This window comes from Microcaecilia unicolor, chromosome 4, assembly GCF_901765095.1.
Source record: "Microcaecilia unicolor chromosome 4, aMicUni1.1, whole genome shotgun sequence".
Classification (NCBI taxonomy): Eukaryota; Metazoa; Chordata; class Amphibia; order Gymnophiona; family Siphonopidae; genus Microcaecilia; species Microcaecilia unicolor.
This window is the reverse complement of record NC_044034.1, coordinates 46,481,022-46,505,175: the sequence shown is the minus strand read 5'-3', so window position 1 is coordinate 46,505,175 and position 24,154 is coordinate 46,481,022. Positions and strand designations below refer to the sequence as shown.

The window sequence follows — 24,154 nt, the reverse complement described above, 5'->3', positions numbered from 1 at the left end:
TGTGTGCCCCCTCCCCCCCTTTATGGTCTGAGCACCCCCTCCCTCTCCCCTGCCCCCCCCCCCTGCAGCCACCCATGTCCAGTGACCCTGCTCTCTCACCTGCCTCCCCTCCAGCCACCCAGGTTGTGTAGCGAATTCTTCAGGGCATGCAGGAAAGATCCCCTGTCCAGCATGCCCGCTGCTGGCGCTGACCCTCCCCCGCTGCCGGATTGTTGTTCAAAATGGCCGCCGAGACTTCCAATGCCCAACTTCCATTTCAAATGAATAAGAGTCCAGGAAATTAGGTGGTTTGTGCTTTTTGGGAGAGCCCCAAAAGGAGAGGCAACATCTAAAGCTATGATGGCTTAATGGATTAAAAAGGTGATTGTGTCTGCCTATATGCTTTGTGGGCACCTAAGTACTGGAAGTGTGATGTCTGTCTGCCTCCTGGGTTGTGCCACCCACTGAGATTTGCAGAGCGGCTACTTGGGCTTCCTTACATTCCTTTCTTTGCCACTATAGGTTGGATGCACAAGCTCATGAAGACGCAACCTTGGAAGCTAGCACAATCCCATATAAACTGACTACTGCTTTTGTACATCACAGGCGTCTGTATTGGTCTGATGGAGCAATAAGGAAGGATAGATTAAATATTGCCTACTAATTTCTTAAGACCTTCAGGACCCACATTTTCCATCTGAGTAAATATAGAGCTATGGGTAAATCTGCGTGACGTTGCTAGTATTTTCTATCTTTTTGGATTTTAAAAAAAGAAATGAAAAAATTAGTGTGCTATTGGGAATTTTTACCATTGGGGGAGTTGTGTTCTGCTTCGGTATTGAAATATACTGAGGAACCAACAGACTGCACAGGATAATTAGTGACATCAGTTATTTCTCAGTCTTCACATATTGGCAGGAGAGCATAACCCCAGGGTTCTGGACTGGTCTGGTGGGGACTCAAGGAAAGAAAATGAGCAGTAACATCTAATTTAACTTTAGCTTGATCTCTCTGTTCCCTTTGGGAGGTTCAAACCCTTGATTTCTCTCTGTACCCCCTAGGTTTTTTCCCCTTTGCTCCCCTATTCTGTCTTGCCCTCAGCAGCAAGATCACTGGCTCTTTTCCCCCCTTCCAAGTTCTCTCTAACTTCTAGCAAAACACCCAGTACTCTCTTCTTTCTCTCTCCGCCATTACTCTAAACATGCTGGGGAAAAAACCCTCTCTTCCTTCATTAGTACTAATTCCTGCTCCATACAATCCCAGCTGTGTTTGACAAAACATTATGAGAACAGCTGCTTGTTGGGCCATTTCTCCTCCTCCTCTGCCACCCAGTATCACACTTAATTTGAACCATGCAGCTATATGGTACCCCATGCAGTTCAAATTAGGAATGTTGTCCAGAGTAGCAAAAGAGGAGAAGATTGTGGCTCAGTGGTCAACTGTTCTCCTCTTTACTGTGCATTATGAAACAGCTAGTTAAAAGTTATATAGACCAGGAATGCAAGTGATCACTGCAAAACTGGAGAGAGCATGTTGGGGGTTTTTCTGGTGGGGTGGGGGGGAGAAAACATGCTTAGGAGTTTTGCCCGTGTAGGAGAAGGGAGAGCAGATGAATTCTGGCAACTGATGCTGCCTGTGCTGCATTCATTTTCTTGAACAGAATTATAATCGGGGGAGATTCTGCATTGTGCAGAACTCTCTCAAGTGTAAATGATGCAATGACGTAGCCAGAACTTATTTTTGGGAGGAGCCCCGGGGGGGGGGGGGGGGAGGTGAGTGCAAAGCATTTCCTCTGTCTGTTTTCCCTTTGCTGGTTGGGCTGCTCAAGCCCCACCAGCTGAAGATTCTCTGCTGAGCTCCCCGCCCGTGCTGTAGAAGCAGTGAGAAAGCCAGCAGAATGTTCCAACCTTCTGCCACACATACTCAGTTGCATGAAGTGTGCATGCTTTTGAAGTGCTTGCATCAGTGGCTGGGGAGCACCATGCTTGCCCCCCCCCCCCCCCCCCCAAAAAAAAAAATTTTTTGGATATAGTCTTTTATGAATGGATTTTATGCAAAAGAATGAAAATCATTTAGCCATTGTTTGCAACTAAATTTAACTTTTAATTTTGATGTTTTGTTACCTTTCTTTAGCCTTAAATCCACTGCTACCATTCAGAATGAAACTCCAAAGAAAAAGCCCAAATTGGAATCCAAGCCATCTAATGGAGATAGGTAAACATTCTATCTTAGTTACTGTACTATTCAAATATTAAAAACTATATAGCCTTGGCAGATTGCTTCAATTTATAATGCTGTCATGGAAACTTGATGCTTTTTAGGTATTATAGTTTTTGGCATCCATTTTCCAGTTACTTGAAGATGGATTTTTTTTTAAACTTGTTACTGAATTGCTTCATTTTTAAGCTGTTTGAAACATTGCTAATGTAGTATGCTATTGGGTGCATATTTCTTGTTGTTATCTGTTCCATGATAATTAGATTACTTAAATTCATTCTGTCTGGGGAAATAACTACTGTTATTCCCCTTGTTAACATAGAGAATGGTAACTAAGCTGCATAAAATCTTCAATGGCTTAAACTACTACATAATACAGGTCTTAACCTATAGATATTTTCCCTTACATTTCAGAGCCATTTTATTTCCATTTTAATGATGACTTATGCACTGTGGTGGCAACTTAGTGATGGGAAACTTATAGATTACTGTTTAACTTTGCCCACTAATGAATACAGTGGAGTAACTTTCTCTTTTAGGCACTGAACATGGAGGAATTAGTTTAGAAAGAGAGGAGGCAGAGAGGTTTGGCTTTTTTCCCTCAGAATCTCCCTTTAATTTGAGGAAAGGTTGGCTCTCAGGTGGTAATAGCCACAGTTCAAATTGTCGAATTAATTTGTCTTTAAAGTGAGCGAGATTCAAAAGAACGTAAGTTTGCCCTACTAGGTCATACCGAGGGTCCATCTAGCCCAGTATCCTGTTGCCAGCAGTGGACAGTCCAGATTACAGATACTTAGCAGAGTCCCAAAAATGGCAAGATTCCATGTGGCTTAAACCCAAGCAGACATCTGGTGGTATTGTGGAACTAAAACCCTGTATCCCACTTTACCCTCTAACTGGTATGGACAGTGTGCTTTGGTTCAGCTAGTAGTCCCACTCACCATAGCATCTCGACATATTGATAAACCAGTCCCCTCTAGAAGGAAAAGGGATCTTAAAGGCTCCTTTGATGATAGGATTTACATAGATTCTATAGGTGTTCCTAGGGGGGTGCCAGATGAATTTAAAGCTCGCAGTCAAATTGCTGCAGGTTTTGAATCTTCATTATTCTGGTGGTCTACTATTAACAAGAACGTTGACTGGATTAACTATATTTATTATAACCAACATTGTTTCATTAATTATACTCAAGATGCAGTTAAAGGCATTGCTGCCCAATTGGATGGCTTGGGAAAACCGCTTAGTCCTTGATATGATATTGGCAAAAGAAAGAGGAGTTTGTATCATGCTAGGAGGACAATGTTGTACCTGTATTCCTAGAATAGATCGCTGGGTGTCCCCAAGTAGTATAACTAGACAAGCAGCTGTGAGAACTGTATGATTCATAGAAGGAAAAACGGCCTCAAAGAGCTCATGGATATAAATTATCTGCAGAGCTAAACCGGATCAAGTAGATCCTCTCCATCATCGGCACGTTAAAAAAACCTTCAAAGATGGAGTCTAAACCACGAAACTCTACATGTGGTTACAATATCAATTGCTGGTGCAGATTACATTAACTCAATCTGTAACTACGTTCTGAGCTACAAGCTAGATAGTACGTTGAATGTGCTACAGTACACAAAAAGCACTTATCTGTATGACTTGTGCCTACAGGCTACTCCTGTGCCTGTGTCCACTGCACGTATCTGTGTGCAACGAGTGCACTGTCTGCTGCTGCGGCAGTTCAACTGATCACGCCCCAAGCCTAGCCTTTTTCCTGTCCCACACAGACTGCTTGACTACTTTCGATATTTCTGGATCTAGACCAATTCTGTTATATACCTTAATGCAGTTGATACTTATAAACATCATGTAGTAAGTAAACCAATATTTGTGTAGCCTTTAGTTTGCTTTATGCGAGGCTTGCTTTGACTGAAGCCTCCCAACAATCCACCTGCAATGTTGAGGGACCTCAGTGATGGTGTTACTCAGTTGATGAAAGCTCCATTTTTTCATCTGAAATACTTCACTTTGAAAGTTTGAGGTTTTTTTTGTGGCAGTTACTTCAGCTCGAAGGGTAAGTGAGTTCCAGGCTGTAGTAACTGATCCACCTTAGTGGTTCTTTGCATCCATCCAAAGTTCTTTCCCAAGAGAATTTTGGAATTGTATCTTAACTAGTTAGTAGTCTTGCTAATATTTTTCCAGATCTCATGCCCACAAAGGTTGAAAGCAGAGTGCTAGTTTCTTATCCTTCTGTCTGGAGTGGACTAAAGCCTATATAAGTACATAAGTATTACCATTCTGGGACAGACCAAAGGTCCATCAAGCCCAGCATCCTGTTTCCAACAGTGGCCAATCCAGGTCACAAACACCCGGCAAGATCCCAAAAACGTACAAAACATTTTATACTGCTTATCCCAGAAATAGTGGATTTTCCCCAAGTCCATTTAATAATGGTCTATGGACTTTTCCTTTAGGAAGCCATCCAAACCTTTTATTAAACTCCGCTAAGCTAACCGCCTTTACCACATTATCAGGCAACAAATTCCATAGTTTAATTACATGTTGTATAAAGTCCACTCAGCTTTTTGTTGGCTTTGACCCTAACAATAAGGGGGTCAAATGCGCTCATTTTAATTAGCTAGCAGACTGCTTTTCTTTCACTTATGCCCAGGAAGGCCTATCCTTAAAGGGTCCTGCCACAGATTATATAATGTCAGAGCCATGTCAGTGTCAGTAACCCACCTGAGATTGCCCTCAAGAAGAGTTGTTTTTTTTTAAAGCTGCAACATTGGCATCTTATCCATGCATTCACATTGGAGTCTTGTTCTAGACAACACTGCAGTATGTTTGGCCAGACAGTCCTCCATAATCTATTTGGGGGTTAAAATCCAACTCCATCCCCCTGGGCCCATTTTGTTTAATCTCATGGTGTCTTTCGAAAAAAGGACACGGGTTTTTAGCCACCGAAAATCTTGGTGCCTGCCTGCACTGCCACTTGTTATGTTCTCTTTTTTTTTTCAGCTGAAGACGGCATATAGCTAGGGAGTTCCTTGTCATGAAGGTACCCTGCTTTGCCTTATTCTCTGAGAAAATAGTTACTTACCTACTTCAGGGGTTCTCCAAGCATAGCTGGACATACCGTATTTTTCGGACTATAAGACGCACCGGACCATAAGACGCACCTAGGTTTAGAGGAGGGAAATAGGAAAAAAAAAAATCCGGACTATGACGCACTTTTTCCCTCCTCTAAAACCTAGGTGCTCCGGTGCGTCTTGTCCGAATCCCTCCCTCCAAGTTTGGGATCGCCCTCCCTAGGGTTACCGCCCCTCCCCCCGGCCCTGTCACCACCTCTCCCCTTACTCACGCGATCTTCTCTGGTGGTCTAGTGACATTGGGGCAGGAAAGAGCCCCCTCTTTCCTGCCCAGCGTGCTGCTCTGCATCCTCCTGTATGCTGCCTGTGACGGTCTTGGCGAGATTCAAAATGGCCTCCGAGAATTGAAGTGGCCTCGCAAGACTTCAATTCTCGGCGACCATTTTGAATCTCGCCGAGACCGTCACAGGCAGCATACAGGAGGATGCAGAGCAGCGCGCTGGGCAGGAAAGAGGGGGCTCTTTTTCCTGCCCCGACGTCACTAGACCACCAGGGAAGATCGCGTGAGTAAGGGGAGAGGTGGTGACAGGGCAGGGGGGAGGGGAGGTAACCCTAGGGAGGGCGATCCCGAAAGCGGAGGACAGGCGGCCTGCTAAATCTCTACCAATGGACTATAAGACGCACCCCCCATTTTCCTCCCAACTTTTGGGGGGAAAAAGTGCGTCTTATAGTCCGAAAAATACGGTACATCCTCATTACCCACCCACCCCCCCTGGAATTGTACTTTTAAGCTAGTAAACGGATAGGTATGGTCCTGTACAACAGTGGTAGACAGGAAATGGAGCACATTAGCCCCATCCTTGGCCCATCCTTTAAATCTAGACTGAAAGCCCACCTCTTTAACATTGCTTTTGACTGGTAACCACTTGTAACCACTCGCCTCCACCTACCCTCCTCTCCTCCTCCTTCCTGTACACATTATTTGATTTGATTTGCTTACTTTATTTTTTGTCTATTAGATTGTAAGCTCTTTGAGCAGGGACTGTCTTTCTTCTATGTTTGTGCAGCGCTGCGTACGCCTTGTAGCACTATAGAAATGCTAAATAGTAGTAGTAGTAGTAGCAGTTGAACTGACTCAAAAGTTCTGAAAGTCAGCTCTGATGTAGAGTTCCTGCGCCAGGCTCAATTGGTTGATGTTGCCTGAGTTGTGAGGATTTGTATCCTGTTGTCCTTAGAGAACAGCTGCTGCAGGTAAGTAACTTTATATTCCTATGAAAATGTGTTATGGAGCAATGGATTACATATTTGAATTGGTTAACTTGGTACTGACGACAGAGAATGTTTCAGGAATTTGTGTGTGTATATGTATATAAATTTTGGATGGCCTCTTTCATTAGAGCTCAGAGTTCTTGTTTGCTTTTTTTAATTTAGTAACTCAATGAATCAGTCGGCAGATACCGGTGGAACTGATAATTTTGTCCTCATAAGCCAATTGAAAGAAGAAGTTATGTCACTGAAGCGTCTCTTGCAGCAAAGAGATCAAACCATCTTGGAAAAAGACAAAAAGGTAAGACACTGCAAACTGTATAAAATAAAAAAAAATCTTTAACATTTCTGGATTGTGTTCCTTAATCCATTGAAGCAGAGGATGTGCTGTACTTTTATTGATTTATTCAAACTCAATACAAACACATAGTGCAGATAATTCTATAACTGTGCTTATAAATAAGTGCCCAGAGCATGCTTCATAGGAGACTATTCTATAAAGGAGCATAGGTGCCTGCTTTCCTTTAATGGTATACTAACGTAACAGCAAAAATATGTGCCTCTAATTATTATTTTGTCTTTTTCCTTAAAAAAAAATGCTTTGTTATTATTATTATCACTCATTTAATAAAATTTTAAAAATGCTTTGTAGTTACTATTATCACTCATTTAATACAATTTTAGAAATGTAACACTTACCTTTACTATGAACCACTAACAGGACCCTAGCCAGAATGGGCCATTTTTTGCCAGTGCTGCATCAGGACTCAGTCCTAGCATTCTCTGTAGCTTATTCACTCCATATGGATCAAGCCCTATTTACAGAATTGTGTTTAGGTAGGATTTCGGCATTTTTTTGTTTGTACCCACATACACAAACAAACAAATGCCATTATTCTAATGATTTGCACAGATAGGATGTAGATGATGGCCCTAATTTTACAGAGTTATCCCGATATGACACAGCCACAAAACCAAAACTTTAGCACTGGGCAGTGCTTGATTCCTCATTTACTGGTCAGACAAATACCAGCATGTAGAGCTCACTAAAGTAATAAGAAGAACATGTTTAAAATGCAAGAGAAACAAACAAATGATGGTGTGGAACGAGTACTCAGACGTTTGTGTATTCTTTGTGATCAAAATAGTATACATTTGTGCTCTGTCCTTCATTTCTGTCTCTGATTTTTATGTTCTGTTGATATGCTTGTACACAGATGATTGAACCTGCAAGCGTCTGTCCATCTATGTTGTCCTGTGCTGCTGACAGTTTTAAATGCAAATGGTTACCACTTGTACCCTTACCAGATGAATATAGCGTTCCTTTAGTGCATTCTTTATCTTGTGTACAACACTTAATGGTTATGACTTCTGGTTTGGTACATGGCAGTTTATACATTAATATATATTAATGTTTTAAAACTGTTTTCCATGTACCATACTTTACATTCAATTTTTTTTTTCTTTATCCTTCTAGGGAAATAAAAGCTATTATGATAGTGCAGTGTGAAGAGATTAGTACTCAAATTTTGTAAATGTTCTCACTGTACCCACCATTATTCTCCTTAGTTAGGGACCTGGCCTGTGGAAGCAAGTGGCCCAGGGTGCCTACTGGAAGCTTAGACAGTGGATTCTAATCTTTATGGATGAGATCTGGAAGGAGGAGGATGCGGGCTCTCTGTGGGAAAGTACGCCTCAGCCAGGGGTGAGCTTTCTCAGAATGAAGATAATTTTACTAGTGGTGAGGCTGTTTAGGGAGGAAGAGTTGCTGTTTCTCGTTGATTAGGTCACCTTGGCTCTTCGCATTTCAACCATGGTCCAGGTGGAAGCCTTGGATGAGTATATATTAGAAGGACTGCAAGGAAACTCCATAAGTTTTTTAGATATTTCTGTACTGTTTGGAGGTGACAAACTCCTTCTAAATGTCCAGTTGGCTCTTTTGTTTCGTGGGCCATGTAAGGGGGGGCGGGGGTGCTTCTAAATTCTCTCTAACGAGCTGAACTAAAGTTGTGATAGAGACATCAACTTGAGGGTAGTTCATTAGGACTGTGATCATTCAACAAGAGTGCAGGCAACTCACTTGGTGCATCAATGTCAGGAGCAGAGGTAATAGCTGCTGAGAGACCAAATCACGCTGGGAGCAGTGAGGCGTCGAGTGGGTCTCCACCTGCCTCGAGGCCTCCTGTTATGCAGGCCCCCCGGGACCAACCGTCGGACCCGGCCCTGAGGAGACGTGAGGATTCCACGTCCTCATTGGTACCGAGGAGTCTCGATGGGCGTTGAGCAAAGGCAAAGAAGCACTGTCATCGTTCTCCCTCGACACATGGTGCCGGGAGCTCCGGGGCATCAAGGCAATCGGCACCCAAGAAGCGTCGGCGCCGAGAGGATCGCTTCCCCTCTATTCAGGAGGTGCTGATGCATCGGTATTCTGGCAGCCCGGTACCTGCTCCCGAGCCTCGACAGATTCTGCCATCGGCTCCTTTACTGACCCCGCAGCCTTCTCCGATGGCGGCTCTCGACGAGCGCATCAGGGCCCTGCTTCCAGAACTTCTGGAAGGATTGCTGCGCCAGTCTGCTTCGGTGTTGGGAGTGCTTGGACCTTCCATATCATCTGCTGCAGCAGCATCTGGTCCTTCGCCTGCGGCGTAGGTGGAGGAAGCTTCGCCGGAGTCCAGGCGAGCGTCGACTTCTCAGCACCGCCCTCGAGGACGTTGTTCCTCGGCGTCGAGTCAGGCTCTGTTTCGGACTGCTCTGAGGAATGTCTTGTCTGATACTGAAGATGAGCGTTCGTGGGAGGAAGAGGGGGATCCCAGGTACTTTTCTTCTGATGAGTCCTATGGGATTCCCTCTGAACTTCCCCTCCACTAGAAAGGAGACTTTCTCCACCGGAGAGTCTATCCTTTACCTCCTTTATCCAGGAAATGGCTGCGGCTATTCCCTTCCCTATGGAGGTTGAGGATGAGCCCAGGGCTGAGATGCTTGAGGTCATGAATTATCCTTCTCCGCCTAGAGAGGCTGCAATGGCTCCTTTGCATAATGTACTGAAGAAAGTCCTTATGCAAAACTGGTCGTTCCCTCTGTCTAATCCCGTGATCCTGAAAAAAAACAATCCCAATATCGGATCCACGGTGATCCTGGATTGATGAGGTCTCAGCTTCCTCACAATTCCATGGTGGTGGACTCCGCTCTCAAAAGAGCCAAGAGCACTAGGGGACTATGCCTTGGCTCCCCCAGGCAGAGAATCTAGGACCTTGGACTCTTTTGAGAGAAAGGCGTATCAGGCCGCTATGCTCGCTGCCAAAATCTAGACATAACCAGCTCTTCACGAGCATCCATTTGTGGAACTCGGTGAAGCAACTGTCTAGCTTGGTTGATGCACTCCCTCCAGAGCAGGCTGAACCTTTTCGCCAGGTGGTCAGGCAGCAGAAAGCGTGTCAAATTCCTGGCCAGGGGTACGTTCGACACTTTTTTGATGTAGCATCTAGGATCGCTACCCAAGGTATAGTGATGCGCAGACTCTCGTGGCTGCGTGTCTCTGACTTGGATCATTCTGTCCAGCAGTGGATGGCGGATGTTCCTTGCGGTGGGGATAACCTTTTTGGTGAGAAAGTAGAGGATCTAGTTGACCAGCTCAAGAAGCACAATGATGCTATGGATTCTCTCTCCTGCCGGGTGTCTTCTGCTACTACCTCCTCATCTAGGTTTTTTTGGAGGGAAGAGGAGTGCTCTCTATTCCTATGCTAGGCAAAGGTGCACTCCTGCTTCTCGGCAGCCTGCCCAGACTCAGTCCCAGCGCGCTCGTTCTTGTCAACAGCGTCCGCCTAAGGTCACTGCGACTCCCCAGCAAAAGCAAGGGACAGGCCTTTGACTGGCTGCAGTTCAGCATAGCCTCAGTAAACGTGTCCGTACCGGACAACTTCCTGGTTGGGGGGAGGTTAATGTTTTTTCATCAAAGGTGGCCTCTTATAACCTCCGACTGGTGGGTTCTTCAAATTGTCCGGTTAGGATACACTCTCAATCTGGACTCCAAGCCTCCAAATTGCCCACCGGGAGCTCAGTCCTACAGCTCCCAGCAGAAGCAGGTACTTGCAGAGGAACTCTCCGCCCTTCTACAGGCCCAAGCGGTCAAACCCGTTCCACCAGGGGAAGAAGGGCTAGGATTCTATTCCAGGTACTTCCTTGTGCAAAAGAAAACAGGGGGGATGCGTCCCATCCTAGACCTAAGGGCCCTGAACAGATTTCTTGTCCGACAAAAGTTCAGGATGGTTTCCCTAGGCACCCTTCTTCCCATGATTCAGGAAAACGATTGGCTATGCTCTCTGCACTCTGTTAGTTGTTTATGGTTTCAGGTTAATCTATGTTATGTCCTCGCCGTTGCGAGGCCCAATTGACCAATGTTCATTGTTTTGAGTGAGCCTGGTTGCTAGGGATACCCCACATATGAGAACAAGCAGCCTGCTTGTCCTTGGAGAAAATGAAAAGACATACCTGTAGCAGGTATTCTCCGAGGACAGCAGGCTGATTGTTCTCACAAACCCGCCCACCTCCCCTTTGGAGTTGATTTGTTTCTTTTTATGCTTTTGATTTAACTGAGGAACATGTTTGCGCAACGGGTGGGAAATCGGTCCGCGCATGCACGCGCTGGCAAAACTTTTTTATATTTTGCTTGCAAAATGCCGATTCCTGGGCTGACATGGACGTCGACCCACATGTGAGAACAATGAGCCTGCTGTCCTCGGAGAATACCTGCTATAGGTATGTATCTTCACTTTACTGAATCTTGGGGAAAAATCATAGAAAACTTCTTTAGACCAGTGGTTCTCAACCTAGTCGTTGGAATGCACTCAGCTAGTCAGATTTTCAGGAGAAATATAATGAACATGCATGAGATAAATTTGCATGCACCAATATCTTCATTGTATGCATGAGATAGATGTTCATACATTGTAGCTATTCTGAAAACTTGATTGGCTGACTGTGTCCCAAGGACTTGGTTGGGAACTCTTGCCTTAGACAATAAAGGTGGAAAATCTGGGTTGGCCTTGGTGCCTTACTTTTGCACAGTATGTTGTTATAGTGCTTTAGGAGAAATACACATACCTTTCTCTTGCCCCATCTCCTATATCCTTGGACTTTGAGGAAATGCTAATTTAATCAGTGGGCAATAAGTGTAGGGATGGGATGGAGTGGTAAAATAAAAGTAATAGGGCCTGGATGTTAGACTAGGTATAGAAAGTATGCTGTCTTTGTGTTGCCTTCTTTTTCTTTTCTTTATTTTTCCCCAACATGCTAATTTACCCAGAGCAGTAGAGAACCAAAGAGAGATCTTCAGGCAGTCAAACTTCAACAGCTGATGGATCTCATTAACTATGCCGTATAGTCCTTTTTTGTATAATGTGCATGGTTCAGCATAGTCCTGCAATCAGCCTGACCGTTTTTATTTTACCTAGTGCTTTGTAGCACCAAAGGATACTTTGGTTTTATAGGCAACAAAGAGTTTACTGGGCAAGGATAAGAGGCTGTGTTTACCTTGCCCTCCTGCAACATAGGTTTATTTATTTTATTTATTAGTTACATTTGTATCCCACATTTTCCCCCTATTTGCCCGCCTATTTGCATGCTCAATATGGCTTTCATAGTACCGTAAAGTTGTTCGCCAATTCCGGTATGAACAAATACAGTAATGTTGTGGTAGAATAAGGTTCGTGTGTACAGACATATTAGGGAATTGTAGAGAGGAAGAGTTGTTATATGTCCATTACGAGCTTTGGTTTTGTTGTGTTGCAGGGTACAAGCATTTAAGTTCGGTTGGTAGGTTATGCCTTTTTGAACAGGTTAGTTTTTAATGATTTCCTGAAGTTTAGGTGATCATAAGTTGTTTTCACGGCTTTTGGTAATGCGTTCCATACTTGTGTGCTTATGTAGGAAAAGCTGGATGCATAGGTTGATTTGTATTTGAGTCCTTTGCAGCTTGGGTAGTGGAGATTTAGATATGTTCGTGTTGATCCTGTTTTGTTTCTGGTTGGTAGGTCTGTCATGTATCCCGGGGCTTCGCCGTAGATAATTTTATGAACCAGGGTGCAGATTTTGAGAGCAATACATTCTTTGATTGGGAGCCAGTGCAGTTTTTCTTGGAGGGGTTTTGCGCTTTTGAATCGCATTTTTCCAAATATAAGCCTGGTTTTGAGCAGTCTGAAGTTTCTTTATAATTCTTTGCATCCCGCATAAATTCCGTTGCAGTAGTCTGCATGGCTTAGTACCATTGATTGTATCAAGTTTCAAAATGTTTCCCTCGAGAAGAATGGTTTCACGCGTGAGTTTCCACATTGAGTGGAACATTTTCTTTGTTGTAGATTTCACTTGGTTCTCTATTGTGAGGTTACAGTCGATTGTAACACCGAGAATTTTCAGGCTGTCTGAGATAGGTAGGGTATGATCTGGGGTGTTTGTTTGTGGGTTTGTTCGTATTGTATTGGGATGAGAGGATGAGACAGTGTACATAAGTAATGCCACACTGGGAAAAGACCAAGGGTCATCCTGTCCACGACAGCAGCCAATCCAGGCCAAGGGCACCTGGCAAGCTTCCCAAACGTACAAATATTCTATACATGTTATTCCTGTGTGTTTTTTCTGTGTTGAGTTTGTTTAAAAAAACCTACTTTTGTGTGTTTATGGTTCTGATTTTTATATACTCTGCTCAGTCTGTGTTGATGCTCCAGTCCTTCGTTTTATTTCATGTTTATTTCATTTGTCTTGTTTGGAAATAGACAACCTTGTCTTCCTTGCACATTACAAGCAGCTTCTCATTCTTCTCTTGTGATCTGAGCTGGGTCTGTGTCTAGCCGTTTTCCTGGATGGTCCAGTTGATACAGATCACTGGAGGCTTTTTCTGGACAACAAAAGAAAAATCCTCCTGTGATGTGCATCAACTGAACCATCTAGGAACATCAGACCAAGAAACTTAAAAGTGGAAACAGTAACTACAATCTGTAAGTTGATATTTTTATCTTTAACTACTTAGCAAGGGAGGACTTTAAGATTCTGATATACTTCTGAGATTAGGGTTCCTCAACCTCTGCTATATTATATCTTCGAGAGGAAAGTCACACATGAATAGTTATTTTGTTTATGATAAAGAAAATCTTTGATCTTGCAAAGCCTGGTTTAATTTAAAACACTTACTGAAAGGCTGTTGACCTACAGAGACTTTTAGTCCTACAGTGCCACCTGGTGAAATGTACTTAAGTAGCACCCACCACTACTGAAAAACAGTTTGCCTACAGAGAAACTTAGTCTTGCTGGACTTATTGAAAGTTGCCTAATAATATCTGAAACAAAATCAGGAAATTCTTTTTTGTGCAGAGGGTGGTCGATGCCTGTATTGTCCTCCTCTGGGAGATGGTAGAGACAAAAACAGTGATGGAATTAAAAAAGGCATGGGATGAACACAGAGGATCTCTAATTAGAAAATGGATGGTATTAAAAAAAACAAAACTTGAATGGGCTACATGTGTGTGGATGTGTCGAGTGTCACTTAGAAGTCGACTCAAACTGTGAAGAACTAAGCCCTGACCCAGGCACACTTATATAGTTTGTGTCCCATTTATGGCAATCCAGTTTAGGATGGGCTGGAGAGGGTTTAGGCAGCAATTTCCGTAGTTGGAATGTGAGGACTGTGCCAGGCAGGCTTTTTATGGTCTATGTCCTGCAAATGTCAAGACGGATTCAGGTAGACTGGCGTGGGCTTTGACGGCTACTCCAGTAGTTGAAATGTAAGGACAGTGCCAGGCGGACTTCTGTGGTCTACATCCCAGAAATGCAAAAGAGAGACCATAATCAAGTATTTTATATTGCATTCATTGTTGGTTTAATCATGAATTGATAGTGTGTGTGTTGGGCAGACTGGATGGACCGTCAGATCTTTATCGGCTATCATTTACTATGTTACTAGATAACTTCCATTGCTTTGTCAATTGATTTTCTCGAGGACAAGCAGGCCTATGATTCTCATTTGTGGGTAACACAATCCACGTTGCCCAGTCTAGAGCTTCTAACAACCTTTTACAGATCTCTTTGGAGCGCAAGTCGCACTGTACATGCGCAGGTGCCTTCCTACCAGCTGCGAGAGAGTAGGAATATCAATTCTGTTTATTTCCGGAGTAAGGAGTGGATGCGTTTTGCTGTTCTCTCCTCACAGCTGCAGGTTCAGTTTTCTAACAAGAGCCGCTTTTTGTGCCTTGTTTCTCTTTTAGTTTTATTTTGTACCTTGTTCTGGGTTGTCTTCCTCCTTTCCCTTACATTTTTAGTTTATTTTCCCCTTTTTTTTAAGGTTTCCTTTATTTTACCGTACTCAGTAGGGCCGCATTTAGGCCTGAGCTTTGGTCAAGTTCTTCCCTTCATTTTTCTCTGGTGCTTTGCCCCTTTTTTGGCACCATCAAATCTTTTGATTTAGCCATGGCTGTTTTTCCTTCCATATCATTGAAGGTTCCCAATGGCTTTAAGCGGTGCAATAGGACAATCTGTGGCAGAGACATCCTTTCTTAGTGTTTCCAGTGTGAGGCCTGAGCACTACCCATTCTGTCTTTTTTTGTCTTTGTATGAAGAAAAGACCACAGTTAGCCAGAGAGGCTCAAAGAGAAACTTTTTGGAGCCAGGTCTGAAACCTCAACGTCTGTATTTGTATCAGCATCAAGTGTGTCCGTATAACTACAAGACCCTTAGATACTGGAAGTGACTGCATGGAGTGAGCCTCTACCTGCTTTGACACCAGTCTCTATGCAGGCCTTCCGGGACCAATCAGCATTGGACCCGACCCCAAGATGACGCGAGGACTTGACATTGGCACTGAGGAGCGGCTGATGCCAAGCATCGCCACTGATCACCATCGACGCATGGTACTGGGAGCTCCAAGGCACCGAGGGATTACATAAGTAATGCCACACTGGGAAAAGACCAAGGGTCCATCGAGCCCAGCATCCTATCCACGACAGCGGCCAATCCAGGCCAAGGGATTCCCCAGCATCTGTCAAGCATCTGCACTGGTAAGACTGCTCCCACTCCATACAGGAGGTGCCAATGCATGGGTCTCCAGGCAGTCAGGACCAGACACCCACTTCAACCCCACAAGTTCAGCAGCCTGCTTCTACACCGACACCCTAGCTTTTCTCAATGTCTGCCCTCAATGAGTGCCTCAGGGCCTTTTCTCCTTAGCTTTTGGCGGGATTTATACAACAGAGTGCGTCGGTGTCTGGGGTGCTTGCGCTTGCCACGCCTTTTACAGCTGTTCCGCATGGCCGTCAGCCTGCGGTGAGGTCTATGCCAGCACTACTTGTGGCCTTGGCATCAACTGCCCCCTGTGTTAGCACCCCCTCATTGTCAGTGGAGGAAGCTTCGCAGGAGTTGAGGCTGGAGCTGACACCTCAGCATCCTTCTCAGGGACATAAGAACATAAGAGTATCCATACTGGGTCAGACCAGTGATCCATCTAGCCCAGTATCCTGTTTTCCAAACAGTGGCCAAGCCAGGTCTCAAGTACCTGGCTTAAACCCAAATTGTGGCAACACTCCATACTATAAATCCCAGGGCAAGCAGTTGCTTCCCATGTCTGTCTCAATAGCAGATTAGGGACTTTTCCTCCAGGAATTTGTCTAAACCTTTTTAAACCCAGATACACTAACCGTTGTTACCACATCCTCTGGCAAAGAGTTCCAGAGCTTAACTATTTGTTGAGTAAAAAAATATTTCCTCCTATTTGTTTTAAAAATATTTCCATGTAACTTCCTTGAGTGTCCCCTAGTCTTTGTATTTTGGAACGAGTAAAAAAAATCAATTTACTTCTTCTCGTTCTACACCACTCAGGATTTTGTAGACCTCAATCATATCTCCCCTCATCTGTCTCTTTTCCAAGCTGAAGAGCCCTAACCTCTTTAGCCTTTCCTCATATGAGAGGAGTTTCATCCCCTTTATCATTTTGGTCACTCTTTGAACCTTTTCTAATTCCGCTATATCTTTTTTGAGATATGACGACCAGAACTGAATGCAGTACCCAAGGTGCGGACACACCATGGAGTGATTAACAGCCATTATAGTATTTTCGGTCTTATTCACCATCCGTTTCCTAATAATTCCTATCATCCTGATTGCTTTTTTGGCCGCTGCTGCACACTGAGCAGAACATTTCAGCATATTATCTACGACACCCAGATCTTTTTCTTGAGTGCTGATGCCCAAGGTGGACCGTAGCATCGGGTAACTATAATTTGGATTATTCTTTCCAATTTGTATCAACTTGCATTTGTCCACATTTAAATTTCACCTGTCATTGGATGCCCAGCCTTCCAATTTCTTAAGGTCTTCTTTAAGTATTTCACAGTCCGCACATGTTTTAACAACCGTAATTAGTTTTGTATCACCTGCAAATTTGATCACCTCACTCATCGTCCCGATTTCCATATCCTTTATAAGTATGTTAAATAGTACCAATCCCAGTACAGATCCCTGCGGCACTTGACTGTTTACCCTCCTCCATTGAGAGAAATGACCATTTAACCCTACCGTCTGTTTTATGTCCAATAACCAATTCCTAATCCACACCAGAACCTTGCCTCCTATCCCATGACTCTTAAATTTTCTCATGAGTCTCTCATGAGGAACTTTCAAAAGCTTTCTAAAAATCTGGATACACTACAACAACCGGCTCACCTTTATCCACATGTTTATTCGTACCTTCAAAGAAATGAAGCAAATTGGTGAGGCAAGACTTCCCATGCTGACTCTGTCCCATTTAAATCATGTTTGTTTACGTGTTCTGTAATGTTATTCTTTATAATAGTTTCCACTATTTTGCCCAGCACCAACATTGGGCTTACCGATCTATAATTTTTGGCTCACCTTTAAGAACCCTTTTTAAAAATCAACGTCACATTGCCCACCCTCTAATCTTCAAGTACTATGGATGATTTTAACGACAGGTTACATATTACTAACAGCAGATCAGCAATTTCATGCTTGAGTTCTTTGAGTACCCTTGGATGTATGCCATCCGGTCCAGGCAATTTACTACTCTTTAATTTGTCAATTTGGCTCAGTACATCTTCAGGTTCACCGAGATTCCTTCTTTCAGTTCCTCTGCATCATCACCCTTGAAAACCATTTCCGGTTCAGGGAGATCTTACATCTTCTTCTGTAAAGACAGAAGTAGAGAATTCATTCAGTGTTTTTTTCATCAAGGCGGGCTCGGTCTCAGCCCTCCCAGGAGGAGTTCCTGGTTGACTCCAATGAGGAGCGCTCATGGCATCCTCTCTGATCCCTCCACAGGAAAGGAGAAAGTTTCCACCTGAGAACCTTTCCTCCCCATCTTTTGTTAAGGCAATGGTGAATGCCGTTCCAATTCTTTTGGAAGTGGAGGACAAGTTCAGGATGGTTTTCCTGGGCACCCTTCTCCCCATGATTCAGGAAAATGATTGGCTATGCTTTCTGGACTTAAAGATGTGTACACTTGCATCTAAGTACTTCTAGCTCACAGGAGGTATCTTCAATTCTGGTTGAGGACACATCACTTCCCAAACCGCATGTTGCCTCTTGGCTTCACATTGGCATCCCTGGTTTTCACCAAGTATCTTGCTGTAGTTGTAGTGTCGCTTCACAGACTGGGAGTCTGTGTTACCCTATCTCGACGATTGACTGGTGAAGAGCAAATGGAAGGACAGTGCTCGGGATTCCACGCATATGACTATTCAGGTGTTATATCTACTAGGGTTCATCTTAAACTACCCCAAGTCCCATCTGCTCCCTCTCCAGCAGTTGGAGTTCATAGGAGCACTGCTTAGACACTCAGCAGTCTCGGGCTTTCATCCATGTGGCATGGTCAGATGCTCTTGTCACCCTTGCCGCTCAAGTCTGAGCAGCTCAGCAGGTCACAGCTTGGCAGATGTTGAGGTTGTTGGGCCACATGGCCTTCATGGTTCATGTGTCACCCATGGCACGTCTTCACATGAGAACTGTCCAGTGGGCCCTAGCTTCCCAGTGGTGTCAGGCCATGGGGATTGTGGAAGATGTCAGCCGGGTTTCACCAGAGCTGGTTTAGTCTCTGCTTTGGTGGACAATTAAATCCAGTTTGACTCTGGACTCCCATTCCAAATTCCATAGCCCATGAAGGAGCTAAAAATAGATTCATCCCGTCTGGGGTGAGAAGTTCATGTAGATGGGCTTCACACTCAAGGTGCTTGGTCAGCCCAGGAGTCAGATCTTCACATCAATATTTAGCCTTTCAGAGATCAGCTGATCAACCATATTCTCATTCAAACTGACAATCAAGTTGCCATGTATTACATTAACAAGCAGGGGGGCACTGGATCATGCCTGTTGTCAGGAGGCCGTTGGGATGTGCCACTGGGCAGTCCAGCAGGGAATGCTCCTCAAGGCCACTTAACTGGCAGGCAAATTCAACAACCTAGCGAACAGACTGAGCAGGTTCTTGCAACCACCCAAGTGGTTACTCAACATGGGCGTTGCCTGTGAGGTCTTTTGAGTGTGGGGCACCCCCTTGGTGGATCTCTTTGCTGCTCAATCTAATCACAAAGACCCTCAGTTCTGTTCTAGGCTCAGAGCCCACTACACACTAGCGTCGGATGCCTTCCTCTTTATTGGGGGGTTAGGTCTTCTCTATGCGTATCCTCCCATACCTCTTGTAGGGAAGACTTGGCTGAAACTGAAGCAGGACCGTGGGACCATGATTTAGATCGCTTCTTATTGACCCTGATAGATCTGGTTTCCACTTCTTCTGGAGTTATCCTCCGAAGAACCATGGAGATTGGAGTATTTTCCAACCCTCATCACTGTTGTAATTGTTGCCTATGTTCATGTTATGCTATTTCAAAAGGTCTAATGGTTCCTAACTAGTACTTAAAATAAATTTTGAAATGTCTTTTGAAGTATGTTCTGCAAGTACTAGTTGGTTGCATTATTTATTTAGCACTTTTCCTCACCATATGACTGACTTCATATTTCTTTGCATAGTTCAGCTATTGTAAATAATATTACTTTCAGAAATTATAGTACTTACTCAGTACTTGTCTTTTTGCAGTTGACAGAATTGAAGGCAGACTTCCAGTACCAGGAATCTAATCTGAGAACAAAGATGAATGGGATGGAAAGAGGACACAAGGAAGTTGTTGAACAACTGCAGGTAAAATAATAATAATAATACTTTTCAAGTACACCTAATTATTTAATGGAATTTTCATCTAGAATTACAAGCAAAAAGGGCAGCATGTATAAAATAGTTATTTAAGGTATGGTTATACATATAATTTAATGGTGTGTGAGAGCTATTTTCTGAGGACAAGCAGGCTTTTATCTTACAGATGGGTGACGCCGATCTGAGTCGCCCGGTCTGGCATTTTGCCAAAGCTAAAAAGAGAGCTTTGTGGAGTGCGAGCCACCCTCCACCAGGCATGCCCGAATGCCTTCCTGCCCATTGCGCGAACACGGTCTCCTCAGTTCTCTCTTTTCCGTGTGAGGAGAAGGTGCTGGTTTTTTTGCCCTCTCCTCATTTGTCCAGTCTGAGAGCTTTTTTTTGTTTGTTTGTTTCTTCCGGCGGTATTTTTTCTTGTTTTTCTTTCTGGTTCCTCTTATAAGACCTCTTTTTTACATTCCTTTAGTTTCTTAAATTCATTTTGCCCAGTTTTAAGTTTACTTTTTTTTTCCTGCGTCATCAGGCCGTTTTTAGGCCCTGACTTCGGGTCTTTTTCTCTCCATGCCTTGCTCCTTTTTTCAGGCACCATTGAGTTGTTTGATTTAGCCGTCGAAGTTTCCCCGTCCATGTCCATGAAGACTCCCAGTGGTTTCAAGCTTTGTACCCTGTGCAGTCGGACTATCTCGGGAAAGGACACCCATTCTTGGTGTCTTGGGCCCGACCATAACCCTGCTAACTGTGTTCTCTGTCTTTGCATGAAGAAGAGGACCCAGGTTTTCTTGTTGGGGGAAGGCTAAAATTGTTTTCAGCAAAGGTGGCCTCTTATAACCTCAGACTGGTGGGTTCTTCAAATAGTCTGTCTCGTATGCGCCCTCAATTGGCATCAAAAACCTCTACATTGCCCACAGAGAGCTCGTTCATTCAGCTCTCAGCACAGGCAGGTACTGGCAGAGGAACTCTCCGCCCTTCTAAAGGACCATGCGTATGCCTTGTAGCGCTATAGAAATGCTAAATAGTAGTAGTAGTAGTAGTAGTAGCAGCAGTCAAACCCGTTCCACCAGGGGAAGAAGGGCAGGGATTCTATTCCAGGTACTTCCTTGTGAAGAAGGCGGGGGGATGTGTCCCATCCTAGACCTAAGGACCCTGAACAAATTTTTAGTCTAAGAAAAGTTCAGGATTGTTTCCACGGGCATTCTTCTCCCAATGATTCAGAAAAAATGATTGGCTATGCTCTCTGGACTTACAGGATGCATAGTCTCGCGTCCCGGTACTTCCAGCCCATCGAAAGTATCTTCAGTTTCGGCTGGGAACACATCACTTTCAGTATCATGTGTTGCCTTTTGGTCTCGCATCAGCTCCCAGGGTCTTCAAGTGTCTAGCAGTAATCTCGGCATCACTATGCAGACTTGGAGTCCATGTGTTCCCGTATCTCTACGATTGGCTGGTGAAGAGCACCTCAGAGGATGGTGCTCGAAGTCCATGTGGATGACTATTCGGATGCTAGAACTACTAGGGTTCATTTTAAACTACCCCAAATCCCATCTACATCCTGACCAGCGATGAGTTCATAGGAGCCCTGCTCGACACACAGAGGGTTGAAGCCTACCAACCGAGACGAGAGTGGACAATTTTGTCTCGCTGGCATCCAAGGTTCGTGCCTTTCAGCAGTTCACAACTCGGCAGGTGCTGAGATTGCTGGGCCACATGGCTTCCACAGTGTATGTTACACCCATGACTTCACATGAGCTCAGCTTAGTGGGATCCTGGCTTCTCAGTGGTGTCAAACCATGAGAAGTCTAAGATGTCATTCAAATGTCCCCAGAGCTGATATGCTGTCTTCAGTGGTGGACAATTTGATCCAATTTGACTCTGGGACTTCCATTCCAAATTCCTCAGCCACAAAAAGTGCTGACAACGGATGCATCTCTTCTGAGATGGGGAGCTGATGTAGATGGGCTTCCCACTCAAGGTGCTTGGTCCTCCCAGGAAACAAATCTTCAGATCAACTTCCTGGAGCTTTGGGCGATCTGGAATGCTCTAAAGGCTTTCAGAGATCGGCTATTGTACTGCTATGGATTTACAGCCTGCTTCACTGACACAGACTACTTAGTAATTACTGTGGATTCTTTTGGATTCGTATTAGGTAAATGAGACCTTTATTAGAGGTTCTAAAATCTACAATGATTAAGATATATACAATGATTAGCTACAGTGGTGGAAATAAGTATTTGATCCCTTGCTGATTTTGTAAGTTTGCCCACTGACAAAGACATGAGCAGCCCATAATTGAAGGGTAGGTTATTGGTAACAGTGAGAGATAGCACATCACAAATTAAATCCGGAAAATCACATTGTGGAAAGTATATGAATTTATTTGCATTCTGCAGAGGGAAATAAGTATTTGATCCCCCACCAACCAGTAAGAGATCTGGCCCCTACAGACCAGGTAGATGCTCCAAATCAACTCGTTACCTGCATGACAGACAGCTGTCGGCAATGGTCACCTGTATGAAAGACACCTGTCCACAGACTCAGTGAATCAGTCAGACTCTAACCTCTACAAAATGGCCAAGAGCAAGGAGCTGTCTAAGGATGTCAGGGACAAGATCATACACCTGCACAAGGCTGGAATGGGCTACAAAACCATCAGTAAGACGCTGGGCGAGAAGGAGACAACTGTTGGTGCCATAGTAAGAAAATGGAAGAAGTACAAAATGACTGTCAATCGACAAAGATCTGGGGCTCCACGCAAAATCTCACCTCGTGGGGTATCCTTGATCATGAGGAAGGTTAGAAATCAGCCTACAACTACAAGGGGGGAACTTGTCAATGATCTCAAGGCAGCTGGGACCACTGTCACCACGAAAACCATTGGTAACACATTACGACATAACGGATTGCAATCCTGCAGTGCCCGCAAGGTCCCCCTGCTCCGGAAGGCACATGTGACGGCCCGTCTGAAGTTTGCCAGTGAACACCTGGATGATGCCGAGAGTGATTGGGAGAAGGTGCTGTGGTCAGATGAGACAAAAATTGAGCTCTTTGGCATGAACTCAACTCGCCGTGTTTGGAGGAAGAGAAATGCTGCCTATGACCCAAAGAACACCGTCCCCACTGTCAAGCATGGAGGTGGAAATGTTATGTTTTGGGGGTGTTTCTCTGCTAAGGGCACAGGACTACTTCACCGCATCAATGGGAGAATGGATGGGGCCATGTACCGTACAATTCTGAGTGACAACCTCCTTCCCTCCGCCAGGGCCTTAAAAATGGGTCGTGGCTGGGTCTTCCAGCACGACAATGACCCAAAACATACAGCCAAGGCAACAAAGGAGTGGCTCAGGAAGAAGCACATTAGGGTCATGGAGTGGCCTAGCCAGTCACCAGACCTTAATCCCATTGAAAACTTATGGAGGGAGCTGAAGCTGCGAGTTGCCAAGCGACAGCCCAGAACTCTTAATGATTTAGAGATGATCTGCAAAGAGGAGTGGACCAAAATTCCTCCTGACATGTGTGCAAACCTCATCATCAACTACAGAAGACGTCTGACCGCTGTGCTTGCCAACAAGGGTTTTGCCACCAAGTATTAGGTCTTGTTTGCCAGAGGGATTAAATACTTATTTCCCTCTGCAGAATGCAAATAAATTCATATACTTTCCACAATGTGATTTTCCGGATTTAATTTGTGATGTGCTATCTCTCACTGTTACTAATAACCTACCCTTCAATTATGGGCTGCTCATGTCTTTGTCAGTGGGCAAACTTACAAAATCAGCAAGGGATCAAATACTTATTTCCACCACTGTATATAACTGAAAAGAAACAATACCTGTAATCATTCTATCTATAATTAAACAAAACTCTATAAACAATCATTACATCACTGGTCCCTACATCTAAACAATGCTAAGAGTTCCTAGACCAGGAAAAGAAGCATAATGGAGTGGAGGAGTGGCCTAGTGGTTAGGGTTAGGGTGGTGGACTTCGGTCCTGGGGAACTGAGGAACTGAGTTCGATCAACTCCCACTTCAGGCACAGGCAGCTCCTTGTGACTTTGGGCAAGTCACTTAACCCTCCATTGCCCCAAGTACAAATAAGTACCTGTATACAATATGTAAGCCGCATTGAGCCTGCCATGAGTGGGAAAGCATGGGGTACAAATGTGACAAAAAATAAAAAAAATAATGATCATCCCTGGTCCTTACATCATCTAGGCTCTTATCAGCTGGGGGTTCCTCTTCACAGCGAAAGCCAGGAGCTTTTTTGACCAGGAGTTTTGGTTCTACGCGGTGCGTCCACCCATAGTGAACTTCACTGCCAGAGGCCCCCCTTTTTTATTAGGTTTAGAACTCATATTCAGAGCTAAGGAAAATTTACAAAATGCTTGAGAGTTTCTCTGTTTAGCTAAACAAGCCATACTATG

The 24,154-nt window shown here is 44.3% G+C and overlaps 1 protein-coding gene across 1 annotated transcript in view; it reads left to right on the top strand.

The window, feature by feature from the left end:
- LOC115469587 (protein FAM76B-like) overlaps positions 1-24,154 on the top strand; it is a 62,259-nt gene that overhangs the window by 19,489 nt on the left and 18,616 nt on the right. The window contains 3 exon segments of the mRNA XM_030202383.1: positions 2,113-2,193; positions 6,705-6,840; positions 19,624-19,725. Of these exon segments, the coding sequence (XP_030058243.1) occupies positions 2,113-2,193; positions 6,705-6,840; positions 19,624-19,725 (319 nt within the window).